Source organism: Zea mays, chromosome 8 (genome assembly GCF_902167145.1).
Source record: "Zea mays cultivar B73 chromosome 8, Zm-B73-REFERENCE-NAM-5.0, whole genome shotgun sequence".
Taxonomy (NCBI): Eukaryota; Viridiplantae; Streptophyta; class Magnoliopsida; order Poales; family Poaceae; genus Zea; species Zea mays.
The window spans coordinates 128,611,848-128,625,439 of NC_050103.1; the positions used below are offsets into that span (position 1 = coordinate 128,611,848).

Consider the following 13,592-nt stretch of genomic DNA (forward strand, 5'->3'; position numbering starts at 1 on the left):
CAAGTTCGTCATCTTGTTTACCTAATTTTCTGTATAATGAATAAGGCATTAGATTTACAGCCGCCCCTCCATCTACTAACATTTTAGCAATCAGTATCCCATCAATGTGACCGCGCACGAAGAGCGACTTTAAATGGTTTACCGATTCATTTGGTTTAGTAAAGGCGGCTTCTTTAGGACCAAAATCAAACTGGGCAACAACAGGTTCATCGTCGCTGATAATAGTACAATCGACGAAAAATGTAATAACATTTACATCCATACCTGTGCGCTCTGGAGAGGCTTCGTAGTTGACCAGGTCTTCTCTTAGTAGGTCGTCCTCCTCCATTGATGTCGGTACGTCGTCGGAGGCGTCCTGGTGTGGTGCGGACGGTCCGGACTCCGAGAGTGGACGGTCCACTCCTGGTGCAGATTGTCCGGCCTTGTTGGCCAGGCTATCTGCCATACCTGCAGGGTGCTGCACAAGTGTTATTTTATTTTCTATTTTTGTGGTCGTTTGCTTTTCTTCAATGGCCTTTGGTCTCCATTTCTTTTGCGGTGGCGGGTACTGTGAATGTGTGTCATTGAATATTTTTTTTCGCCTCCTTCTCCTGGCTCTCTTTTGCTCTTAGGCGCTGTAATTTCTGCTTTTGAGACCGTGACAATCCCGCTAGGCACCATCGAGGCATGAAGTATTTCGGATCAGCTGTTTTGATGGTAGCCGTATCTTCTTTTTTGGTTGTGTTGGCCGATTCACCAAAAATCATCGGCCCTTTATTATCTTCCTGTATGACAACATCTGCAGTACCTATTTTGATGACGTCCTTTTTTGTTGTCCTTTCGGTTCCTGCAGGTATATGCCCCCTGCCAGATTGGTCGGCCTTTGAGGCCGAGTACTCCGGCACTCTTGTTGGGCCTGTGCCTGATGACCGCTCAATCTGGTCTTGTACTGGAGGTGCCAACCTATCAAATACAGATGTTTGGGGTGCCCCCCAAGCAGGGTACTATGGCATCCCAAATGGATATGGTGACATGCCCCACATTTGGTTTGGGACATATGGTGGAGGTAAATATGTGTATGGATATGGCATAGGCGGATAAGGTGGAGGTGTCCATGCAGGTATGTTAGGTCTCAGTTGCACAGTATGACCTTTCATTTCTTCCGATTGGTGATGTGGTCCAATCGGCCTTATCTGACGTTGCTCATGAATAGGTGAGCGAGATCGCTTTGTTGGTCGGTCCCTGGGGCCGGCCTTCTTTTTCACGTACTTAGACAATAATTGATCGAAGGTCGGGCCGGTTTTGACCAACCGACCAGCTGCCTTGAATGTATTTGTTTTCCACGTACCTATCTCTGGTCATCGTGGTTTGAAGGTACGTGGCCGTTGCGAGTCTTGAGCATGGCCGGGCCGTCCGCTGGAGTTCTCCGGACCGTCCGGCGGGGTCCCGGACCGTCCGCGCCTGTGTGTCGGACCGTCCGGGGTGCGTAGCATGGGTTCCTGCTCCTTGTTCCGTGCTTGCCCCTCAGTGCCGGAGGTCGTGATGGTCACCTTAAGAGTTTCCCCTCCATCAGGAGTCTTTTCTGCCACCACTTTCCTGCAAAAAATTTTATGATTCTCATCGGCCTCTCTTGCATTGCCGATGACTATCTCCTTATCTTTGCCTTTATCGGCTGTGTTTGGCCGAACAAGGACTTTCTTGCCCTCGAAGTCGATCATGTTCATTGGAAAGGGCTCTGTATCCACCTACATTTCCTGAAATTTCAATCGTCCCTCGTTAATGGCCGATTGAATCTGTCGACGGAATACATTACAATCATTAGTGGCATGAGAAAATGAGTTATGTCACTTACAGTATGTCTGAAGTTTTAGCTCGTCGACGGATGGAACAGTTTAATTTATTTTAATGTTGCCATTTTTTGAGTAATTCATCAAATATTTTATCACATTTATCAACATTAAATGTAAACTTAACTTCCTCTTGTCGTTTCTTCTGAACCGGCTGCAAGGAGGAACAAGCCGAAGATTTGGCCTGCTTTGGCCAAACCATTTCAGCAGCATACACTTCTGCTGATTCGTCGTCCGAGCTACTTTCGTCGCACTCTACTATATGGACATTGTGACGAATGGTTTTGGCAGTCTCTTTGCTTCGGCTTTCACAGGCCAAAGCTCTTTGGTGTAACTGTGCTAGTGTAAAAAATTGGATGCCTTCTAATCTTTCTTTTAAATAATATAGCAGACCATTAAAGGCTAATCCTGGTAGCTGTTTTTCTTCTAAATGAATTTGGAAGCATCGGTTTCTTGTATCCCGAAATCTTCGGATGTATTCATTAACCGATTCTTCCTTCCCTTGTCGAAGGGCCACTAGGTCTACCAGATCTAATCCATAGTCACCGGAGAAAAAATGATCATGGAATTTTGTTCTAAATCCCCCCATGACAAAATAGAATTAGGAGGTAAAGTGGTGTACCATGCAAACGCGGTTCCTGTTAAAGACAATGAAAATAAACGTACGCGAAATGCTTCTGTGTCGGCCAATTCTCCTAATTGTGCTAAAAATTGGCCTATGTGTTCGCGCGTGTTTTTTCCTTGGTCACCCGAAAATTTTGCAAATTCGGGTATCCTGGTTCCTTGTGGGTATGGATGGTGATCAAATCGGTTGTCATAAGGTTTCTGATATGATTGCCCCCCAGGGACCATGCTTACTCCGAGCTTATCTCGGAACGCCCCAGCTATTTCCTCCCTCACTATATCAATGGCAGCCGGTGCGAGACCACCGGCTCTCTGGTTAAACATAGGTGGGGTTGGCTGAATATTAGCATGTTGTCTTTCCCTCTATTGGTTTGAGCTACGTGGTGCATTGCCATTTGCCCTATATGGCTCGTAGGTTTGATCATTCCTTTCCGGCCTTCTAGGTAGGGCCGGAAAGTTTTCCTAGGCTCTGGATTTTGAATTAATGGGCCGATGCATTGCATAGTGTGATGGGAAGTGTTGCTGGGACAGATGAGGATTCAGGTAGCAGTCTTCCTCAAACAGGTCATGCGCGGACTGTCCGGACATAGGCCCGGAACGTCCGTGATTATATGTGGACCGTCCGTTGTTGTATGCGGACGGTCCGACTGGGTAGTTTAGATTATGCGCCATATGTTGTGGCTCGGGTGCGTGTCTGGGTAAATCACTAAACATGGGCCCGACTGTTGCTGGCCCGGACGGTCCGCGCTCACGTGCGGACGGTCCGGGCATGTGCAGATCGGCTGATTTGCTGCCGATTTGCGGTTGCTCAGGGTATGTGTCCATCGGCATCTCATAAAGGGGTTGTGACTGGTCGTGACAATCTGTAGCCGATGTATTACGCGTGTTACCCCCTAACTCAACCTCGTGCGAAGGAAAATTTGTTAGATTTATGAAATGCACGTACTAGTCTCCTATAATCGTTTTGCATACCCCCTATGATATTTTGCATTTGTTGGCGCTGTTCATCTACATAATTCCTAAGAGATTATAGCTCGTTTGTATTACTTACATTGGGAATATCTGGTGTGAGTCGGAGCGAAGCCGGATCCGTCGCCCGATGTCGGACGACCTTGTTGTTCCTGTCCACTTTGAAGTTGGCCAAGAACTTTGCTTTTGCCTCCTGGATCATCTGCTCCTTGTGCTCCTCGAACTGGAGCTGTTCGTCAGCCGGCAAGGTCTTCCAAGTCGGCTCTATGATGTTGCTTGGGGAAATATCAGAGATATCCCTTGAACCGGCCATCGAGGGCCGATTTGATGAGTCTATATTTGTCTTCCCTAGCGGAGTCGCCAAAAAAGTATGTTGACGCCTTTTTGGAGCGCCAAATACTCAACAAGAACTGTGGCGGTGCTCTCTGGTCAGGCGCGGACGGTCCACGACCTGGCGCAGGGACTAGGGTTTCCTGCCTGACGGCCGGACGATCCGCACCATAGGGTCGGACGGTCCGCGCGTGCGCAGGGACGGCGGAAGATCGACGGCGACGTCTGGATCTCGCTCCCGGGAGGGACCCCGTCGGGGAGAAGAGATCCTAGGAGTTGTCTAGGCTCAGACAGGCCGACCTAGACTCCTCTAATCGACGTAGGTTGTGTTTGGTTAATGGGTTGATGTGTGTTAGAACGGGTTCAACCCGCATCAACCCGTGTTTGGTTCAAAAGGTTTTCGGGTTAGGTTGGTTTCCGGTCAGAATTTTCCTTAAAAATGCGGGTTCTAGTGGTTCCTCAAAAACAACCGGACCACTTCGACCCAGTTCCTCCCCGCCCCGTCTGTTACCTGTGTTATCCTCACCCGACAGGACGACACCGACGCAGGAGACCTCATCACTGAAATTTTATGACTTTGTTATTAATGGCTTCAATTTATATATATCTTGCGCTTATGGATTTCTCAAATACTAAAATAGTGTCGGTATCATTTAATTTGATTGTTGTCATCTCGTTTGGAATTGAAGATATCATTCTGAGTGTGGTAATATGACCAGAAAGATGATCGTATTCAGTTCATCCCTCATCACGAAACCAAACAAGAAATGGTGCAGCTCAAACCACTTTAACCCTGTAATCAAACAAGAAACTAAGTTCAATCCGTCCCTGAAACTAAACAAGAAACGAGTCCGACCCAACCCAGAAAAATGGGTCGGCTCCGACCCGACCCATGTCGTTCCAAAACCAAACACATACGTAGAGTCGAAGAGAAGCATAAAATTTGGGGATTGAGAGACTAAACTAGAAATAGACTAGAACCACTCCTAATTGCACAGAAAATAAATGCGAGATAGAAGTTTTATTGATTCGATTGATTATTACAAATCGACCGTATACCTCTTTATTTATAGAGGAGGGGGACTGAACCATTTACAAACTAATTTCCAAGCGAATCCTGCGAATCTAGCTAACAACTGTAGCACAAAACTTGGAACCCTAATCTGTTCTGCGCTTGCGCAGACCGTGCAGCCCACAGGCGCGGACTGTCCGGACCGGGCTGGACCGTCCGCCCTTCTCAATTTGGTGCTCAACACGTTCTTTTTTATTTGTCAGTTCAAAAATGCGACAACCACCGAAGAGTTCGTAGGCAGAGGCAGCGCACACCCAAACACAGTCAGAGACGTGATGTACACTGTACAGCGGGGACACGAGCTTTGCAGTACGACCGAGACCTCCGTCCTCACGATTTCCATCAAGACCTTCACACTTACGGACCGACCGTCTGGTATTGTGGTGACGTAGAGTACCAGAAAATCTCACCTGACAACGCAAGGACGCTAGTGTCACACAACCGTTCACTTGCATAGTGAGGGCCAAGAATTCCAAACACTTGAAATGCCGATAAACTCACCTAATGATTGTAACAACACCAGCCCGTCAGAATAATCACAGCAAATGACCACAGCGATGGTTTGAACACCTCCTGTCAAACCTGCACACGGGCGATGTCCAGATTTTGTAAGCACAGCTGACTGTGGATAATAAGCACTGAAACGAGATCTAGGCTAGTTATAATATACTCTAGTCAATAATACTTGGGGTTTCAGGCAGGGAAGTTTCAGTCAGGGAAAACAAGTTTTTTTTGTTTCTGTTGTCTAAACCATCACTACAGGTGCAATATCTAAACTAAGGGGGTGTTTGGTTTCTAGAGACTAATGTTTAGTCCCTACATTTTATTCTATTTTAGTTCTAAAATTGCCAAATATAGAAACTAAAACTTTAGTTTAGTTTCTATATTTAACAATTTATAGACAAAAAAGGAATAAAATGAAGGGACTAAACATTAGTCCCTAAAAACCAAACACCCCTTAATGAATATATTTTTGAAACCAGGTTCCTCACTACTTCACCCAGACTTATAACTAGGAACAGAGAAAATTTCCAAAAGTCAAAACCATAAAGGATCTGCAATAGGAGAATTGTATGTACCTCGTTTGGGTCACAAGATAGTGCTAGACATCAGACAGTGAAATGCTGGAAGCACTTGGTAAGGCCAGGGTCTCTTGCACAAGTCTTACTTGGATCCAAAGCTCCAATGAACCCTCACTGATTTACTATCATCACTATGTTCACTGGCCAAAGTTCATCTCCGAGTATCTTTAGCAAAAAGTGGAATGATGTCAACACATACTATAAATTAAAGCAGGGCACAAATTAGTACATCACATAAATTTTGTTATTTTTGTCAACATACCGACGAGGTTTATTTTGGTGTTGAGTTCTTGCGTCGCCTGCAACCTCTGCAAAAGGGAAAAGGTGTCAAAATTTCTAGGACATAACTACATATGCAAGGCAAAGCTCCTAATATAAATGAAATGCAAATAAAGAAGTGGTATTTGGTGGGGAATTTCCGATTAGAGTACAAGGGAATCTAGATCCACCTGTAATTTCTTGGGACTTCAGAGAAGAAGCATTATTTGCACTAGATTCTCTGCATACAGGGGAAAAACGATGAGACAGAATAATCCAACTACTTCAATAGCACGTGAGGTCTGGGGAAGAGATAAACCGAGGCAAACCTCCCCCACCCCACCCCCCCGGCAAATGCGAAAAGGCTGAAAAAAAGTTGTTATCGCACTCTATAGACCAACATACCTATTAGAAACTGATGAAGATGGTTGTTCAGGCGGTCGAGAGTAATAACTTCCATCGACGGCTATATAAGGTGAACCATAAGGTGCTCCTAGAGCTCCAGAGGCACCAGTCAATATTGGTAGCCTAATGTCATTAGAATACCAAGGGAGTTAGGTACTTAGGTACAACTGTACAAGCTAATTATGAGTATAATACCGGCACATTCAACTGGTAAATACAACAGCAGCACTCAGTCCGAACAGGTAGTATGCAGCTGCATATTATTATTAAGATTGCTTTTACTTCAGATGGTTGATGATGATGTCAATGCATACTCTCCATAAACATACCAACAGCAGAATGGTAACTTAATAGAATACCACATTGCACCAATTATAGAAAACAAAACAAATGTGCTTTCAAAAGGTCCTGATTTAACCAAGTCCTTACCAAGTCATCTCAGAATTATTGATACCAAGTTGCTGTTGAGACACAAATCCTGGCAGAGCCATACCAATTGAAGGAACACCACGTCCAACTGGTCGCTGACCTCCAAACTGCATAACTGCACCAAAAAAAAAGTTGACGATTAAATTTAAAGCATATACATGCTAAGGCAAGTATGAAGAGGAGATAAAAAGTAACTGAATGTGTATATAATGGTGCATCCACACTATAAATAATAGTGCGCATTTACCAAGATACTGGTAACCTTGAATGCAACATGACAGTATGGAATTGAACCCATTTTAAAAAAAAATAACAGCCACCTAAAATATGGAGGTAAAGTTTTTTTTAAAAAAAAGTGTAGCTTCCTGAGTTGGAAAGTCTGTGCAGTTACCTTCACTAGTTTATGGTAAGCTTCAAAGTAGTTTATTTCTTTGATACGCTTCACAGAGCATGTTATTGAACTCATGTTTTACTGAGCCATGATACAAACCTGGCAGCAATGCTGGGGTACCATGAAAATTTTGATCACCAAGTGTGATTCCCATTGCGCTTGTAGCCCCAAGAACACGAGCCCCACCATAGAGAAACGAAGCTCGCTCTTCTCCTTGGTCATCAGGTTGTCCTTTAACTGTTAACCGAGAATCATATTTGTTTGATCCACTAGGTGAAGAAATTTCAGCGTCATCATCTAAAATAGTTGATGTAGGTTGTGCAGGTGATATTTTACTGCCATTGCTGAATGTTGCACCAAACATCTGGGCAGGCATCCTGGGTGCAGATCGTGTAGGGGGTTGAACTGGGTTTTGTTGAACAATTGGATGTGCAGGATGGCCATAATCTCTATTGACTTGATTAGTGGCTACAGGAAATGGACCATTTGATGACGATGCAGGTGGAAGCAGTGCAGGTCTATTCATGCCATTTATAGCAGCTTCAACATGCCCCGATGGCACAAAAGCCTTTCCTCTTACTAGGTTAGTACTAAGTTCTTGTGTATTCTCTCCTTGACCAACTGCAAACTCTTGACTGGATGACCTCGCAGGATAAAATGGTGGCGAAGCTGAATTCAAGTTTGATGCAACAGTCTGCTTAATAGGAAGGACTTGCTCAAGTCGTGAATTTGGTCCTTGAGCTTCATCTTTTACCAAGTTTGCATTTGACGAAGTGCCTTCAAGACTCTGAGATCTGAAATGCGGTAGCAGAAACAATTGTGATATTAGCTATATATATATATATCTCAGAAGAGAAGGTATGAAGACATAAGCAAGCTGTTTGCTTGAGCTAAACTGTCGGCTGGGGCTGCAGCTGCCACTGCGAGCACATTCTCAATATGATAGCACTGTGGCAGCAGCAGCAGGCAGCTACATACAGCAGCCGAACAGCTTCAAGATCGCATAAAGAAAGACTTCCACTCACTTGGTATTTTGCACTGAAGATACATCAGAGGTGCTTTTCAAGCGTGGTTGGTAACGCTTGGAGCCTCTCCCTCGAACTACTCTTGGTGCATTTTTTTGGCTCTTAGCATCACCATGGTAAATGTGAGATTCATTTGGGACAATGTCATAACTTTTAGCACCATCATAGTGGTCACGAGATGGTTTTGGAACTCTATTCTTTCCATTAATGTGTGAAGAATGATGGGCATTCTTGGTGTTATCACGGTATGCATGAGATTCCTTTGGAACATAGCTGTAGTTCTTGCTACCATCATGATAGTATGTTCGAGTTCTGCTGCCTCTGAAGTTACCACGGCTAATACCACGAGTTCTACCACCTTGTCCACCACCACGTCCTCTAAAGACACCTCCCTGCTTTCTTTTTGGCTGAAAGTACAGTTGAAAAACAGTAACTTGTTAAGAAAAAAAGCTGCATCCATAAAAACAAAAGAATAAAATGTATGGGTGGTCCTTCAACTTGTCCCACAGTGTCATCTAGATCCCTATTCTCTTAAAATTCGTATACATGTCCCCAAATTTTATCTGGGTCACTTCAGGTACAAATTACCCTAATCAGTAAGTGATTGCATATGTAGCACTCTAGTGTGGAGCCCAAGATTCCCCCATGTTCTACTCATGGCATCACTACAGTGCACATTTGTATATATTGCAATTTAGGTCACACATTTGCATGCTATAGACAATTCTATGCTAATTAGAGTATTTTAGACTTCAAGCTGGACACTCAACTAATTCGGGACCTAGATGACACCGCTGGACAAGTTTAAGTATGCCCAGTGTATTTTACTCAATACAAAATAAGAAAACATAAAACTTACATTGTCACCATGAAAATCATGCAGGTCCATCTCATCAAATCTGTCATGAACCCAGGCTTGCTCATCTTTAGGACTCCATAACCTTCTACTGTTCACCATTCTCCTACATGAGCAATGCAGAAACATAGACAGCAAACAAAATTCTGGTTCAGTAGAGTTCACTCACCGGTCAGGCCATTTTTTCAAAAAAAAAATGCAAATCATGCAGTATATATATATAGGTTATTGAAACGATAAAACGGTGAAACGCTCATAGGTGAAATTTTGACTTTTAAACGTTTAAACAAAGTTTAAACGTAGTTTTAAACAACATAGGAAAAATATCAATATATCATAATTTTAGACAATAATATGAAATTAAATACCAAAACAGAGAGGTCAGTGACTTACCAAAACTTCACCCATGAGCCGGATTGGACCCCAAAAGTAACTAACAGACTGTGCCTAAAACTAGCTAATGATCTAAAACGCATGAAACCCTGAACCCTAAACAGTTTAGGACGCCAAAACGCTAAAACGTGGTTTCAACCTCTAATTAGAGTTTTGACATTTAAACGTAGTTCAAACGTAGTTTTAATAACACTGATATATATATATATAATGATAATACAATTTATACAAATTCCAAGAGCGAAATGATGTTGGTCAACTACTCCCTCTGTCTAACCCTACCAGAAACCTTTTTGAAGCCCCCATCCAGTACTTCATTTTATATCATCATTTTTACTCCATGTGCTAGAATGATGCATGATATATTTCCAACAATTAAGATAGCAAGCTAGGCTACATTCCATACCACGCTTCAAATCCAACTTGCCCTGTTTCATAGTTTTCTTGTCTGTTTTTATGCTAACAATAACAATGTCTCGCTAACCTCCCTTTCTGAGGGAAAATTGCGCTATGCACTTGAATTTTGTTTGTTTCCCGCATTTACTGCTCTTTAATGCAGTGCATTATGCACTCAGCTTTTTTGCTCCATGTTCTTTTTGAGGGAATTTTTTGCTCCATGTTACACAAGTAACGGTCATGCATGGAAGTTCTAGATGCATCGGTATTCTAGAGTACAAAGAATAGAATAATTGTTTTCATCTACGAAGTAAATGGGTGAAGGATAAATAAATCAGCTCTGTCATAAGTTTTTTAGTTATTGATTCACTGTGACTGTAATAATATTACGTGGACACTTTGGTATTCATTAGCAAATGTATCATTGTCTTTGAAACCTTATATGGAAGGAATTCAAAACAAAATCCCATCAAAAGGCTCCAATTAGCTGCATATAAACTAGACCTACACTACAATGCAACTAAAGTAGACTACCAAGTGCATGACTACGGTCCAGTTCTCATAATATTCGCGAAAACAATAGCAGATTAAGCAACAAAGTGAAGAAGGAAAGGCTCTACCTTTGGCGCCCCCGCCCCCGCCCCCGGCCCTCCTGGAAGCGGTCGTCGTGCATGTAGAAGGCGCCGGTCGTCGGAACGGAGTAGGGTTCGTTCCCCTTCTTGTCCTCCTCTTCGCCTCCTGGCGCTGCCTCACCCGCCTTTTCAGCTTCCCCATCCCCCGCCTCGCCTTCCTCATGGCCCGCACCGGCAACCGCCTCGACAGCCACCCCGCGCACTCCGCCGCCCCCTGCTTTGAACCCCCCGTACTCGTATTCCTCGTACTCCTCGCTTTCTTCGTACGCGCCATCCTCGTCGTACACCTCGGCGGCGCCCTGCCCGTCGGAATCTGCGTCGGATCCAGCCTTCCTCCGCCTCAAGGGCATCCCTCCGTCCTCATCCTCGTCCTCGTCATCGCTCGCAGCGTCCCGGCGCCGCAACGCGGAGAGGGGTGCGTCGTCGAGGTCGCTCTCGTACTCCTCTTCAGACTCCAACTTCTCCTTGTCGGCCATTGGGGCGAGCCGAGAGATCGCGTGTCAGATCAGGCGAATCCGTCGAGAGAATTTTAGGTCTCGGGAAAGAATTTGGAAGATTCGAGACACTTTCCGGAATCGTTCTGCTTCTGCGGGAGGATTGCTTTTATCCAGGGGAGGAGAGGTTGCATTGAGATTTTAAGTGCCTGTTTGGTTCAACTTTTTTCTGACCAGTTTTTCTGAAAATCTGGCTGTGGGGAGAATCTGGCTGTGGGGAGAATCTGAGTATCATTACGATTACGTGTGGAGGAAGATAAAGTTGTTCATAGGGCTCAGGATCTAGAAAGTGACGGATTCCTACTATTACAACGACTCAACCGATTATATGTTTATGTTGATTTTGGATGGTTTTTGCCCCAACGAATTTTATAGAAGCTGACTGAAAAGCTGAGCGTTTGGCAGTCCGCAGCAGCTTTTGGTGGCCAGAAGCTGCCAGAAACCGAAACAAACAGGGTCTAAATATGTTTGGCTGCTTGGACTTTCAGCGTTGTTTAGCTGCCGCTTCATCTGGATGCCTTTTAGGCTGTCTCTAGCAGGGTCCTCTAAATTTCATCTCTTAAAGCAATATTCTCTGTCCTTTACAGCACAATCTAAAAGATTGTGTCATCTATATCTTCTCAGTCTCCAGCAGCGTTCTCTAAATTCGGTCCCCTAAAGCTACAGTATTAACAGATTCCCTTTTTCCATTTTTTTGTTTTCTTTGTTTTCTTCTCATTTCACGTTATACAAATGATGCACAAAAAAGTGTATTTAATAATTTTCGATCCTATATTTTATCCTCTATATATTCGATCCTCTAAAATTTCATCCTATATTTTATTCTCTACATTTTTCTACTATATTAATAGAAATTTTCAAAACCATTTTTTAACAAAAATTTGAGTCACTCACAAATTTGAAATCATTTTTTATTCATATTAATAAATACTTTTTACAACTACCGTACACACATGAGCACATCGCCGTGGGAAACAATCTCTTTCCTATTCGTGATGCTAGCAGGTTGCTTGGAGGACGTCAGCCTCTTTCCTATTCGTGATGCTAGCAGGTTGCTTGGAGGACATCATGGTGCAGGTAGCGAACGAACAGTGAATATCCAGATTTAGCGTCTGCGAGACAGACTCCAAATTTTAGCGCACCCTTTAGGGCCTGATTGGTTGCCGTATCTAGGCAGCATGGCCGAGCGAGCCAGGTCCGCGGCAGCCTGGTTGTGCATCGCGTGAGCCTGGCTCCACAGATGCGCAGATTTTGGTCGCATCTCCAGAGCCTGGCCCGAGCTCCTTTTTTGCATCGCGAGACACAGGCGCTGATATCCTCTAAATTTGGCGTACAGAACGATATGACGTCCCTTGTTGGAGACAGTCTTACACCACCATTTGAAAAAGCAGAAGGCCAAAAGGCTGTTTGGTATTAGAGCAACTCTAATAGTTTAGGAGAACTTTCTAAATCAAAATTTTAGAGAACTAGTATGAAAACATCTCTTTAATAGCTTTCTAAAACAACTCTCCAAATTTATGAACTTGTAATTCAACCCTATGTACTCTCCAAATGTAGCTATCCTTTCACCACTCCCGAAATAAAAAAATCGTGCCAAAGGTTTCCTCGTCGAGCTATCTCGCGCCTTTTCCCCCTCCCCGCCGCCATCACAAACATGCATAGGTCCAGCTTCCCCGCCGCCAGGTACAACTTCCCCGCCACCAGGTACGGCTCCAGCTCCCCACTGCCAAGAACTCATCCCTGCTGCTACCAGTTCCTGCTTCTTGCCGTTGTTCTAGGTTTGATCTGTCTCTCTGTTACCGGTGCCCGTTTCTCTCACAGGTCGCAGCCATCGGTACCCGCCTGAAAGTCGCCTAGAGGGGGGTGGATAGGCGGAACCTGAAAATTTAAACTTTATCCCCCAACTAGATCCCTTGATTAGTGGTTAGAACAAGATATACAATTATCGGAGTATAAAAACTAAGTCCTTGCTTGAAAAGAGTATTGCTTTCAAATAATGCGGAATTGATAAGACAATACAACTAATAAGTCTATGAAAATAAAGCAAGAAGGCTTAAATGAGAAGAGCAATAAGTCAAGTTGTTTCTTGCGAAGTATTGCTTCACTAAATGAGAACTTAACTTGAAGCAACACCAAATGATATTAGCAAATAATAGCACAAGAAAACTTAGAGTAAGGGAAAGCAAACAAATCACAAGCAATAAACACAAATGACACGGGTGATTTGTTTTACCGAGGTTCGGCCCTCGAAGGCCTAGTCCCCGTTGAGGAGTCCACTAAGGACGGGTCTTTTTCAACCCTTTCCCTCTCTCCACCGATCACACAAGGATCGGCGAGCTCTTCTTCTTCTCAAGGATCACTCTCGATCCCGCAAGGACCACCACACTCTTTGGTGTCTCTTGCTAGCTTT

At 44.1% G+C, this 13,592-nt stretch overlaps 1 protein-coding gene across 2 annotated transcripts; it reads right to left on the reverse strand.

Annotated features, from left to right (window-relative positions):
* Window positions 1-4,739: 4,739 nt before the first annotated feature.
* LOC103635880 (CASC3/Barentsz eIF4AIII binding) lies at window positions 4,740-11,322 on the reverse strand. Of its 2 annotated transcripts, none has more exons than XM_008658263.4 (11): window positions 10,677-11,322; window positions 9,271-9,373; window positions 8,412-8,818; window positions 7,387-8,180; window positions 6,996-7,110; window positions 6,567-6,689; window positions 6,353-6,402; window positions 6,166-6,211; window positions 5,901-6,068; window positions 5,323-5,403; window positions 4,740-5,231 (listed from the first exon to the last, which is right to left on the reverse strand). In XM_008658263.4, the coding sequence occupies exons 1-4, from the start codon at window positions 11,162-11,164 to the stop codon at window positions 7,409-7,411; spliced, it is 1,770 nt and encodes a 589-aa protein (XP_008656485.1). In that variant the 5' UTR covers window positions 11,165-11,322; the 3' UTR covers window positions 4,740-5,231; window positions 5,323-5,403; window positions 5,901-6,068; window positions 6,166-6,211; window positions 6,353-6,402; window positions 6,567-6,689; window positions 6,996-7,110; window positions 7,387-7,408. The 2 variants fall into 2 exon arrangements, with proteins under 2 accessions (XP_008656485.1, XP_008656484.1); XM_008658262.4 differs by having other exon boundaries at window positions 7,486-8,180; window positions 10,677-11,319.
* Between the last annotated feature and the right edge of the window lie 2,270 nt (window positions 11,323-13,592).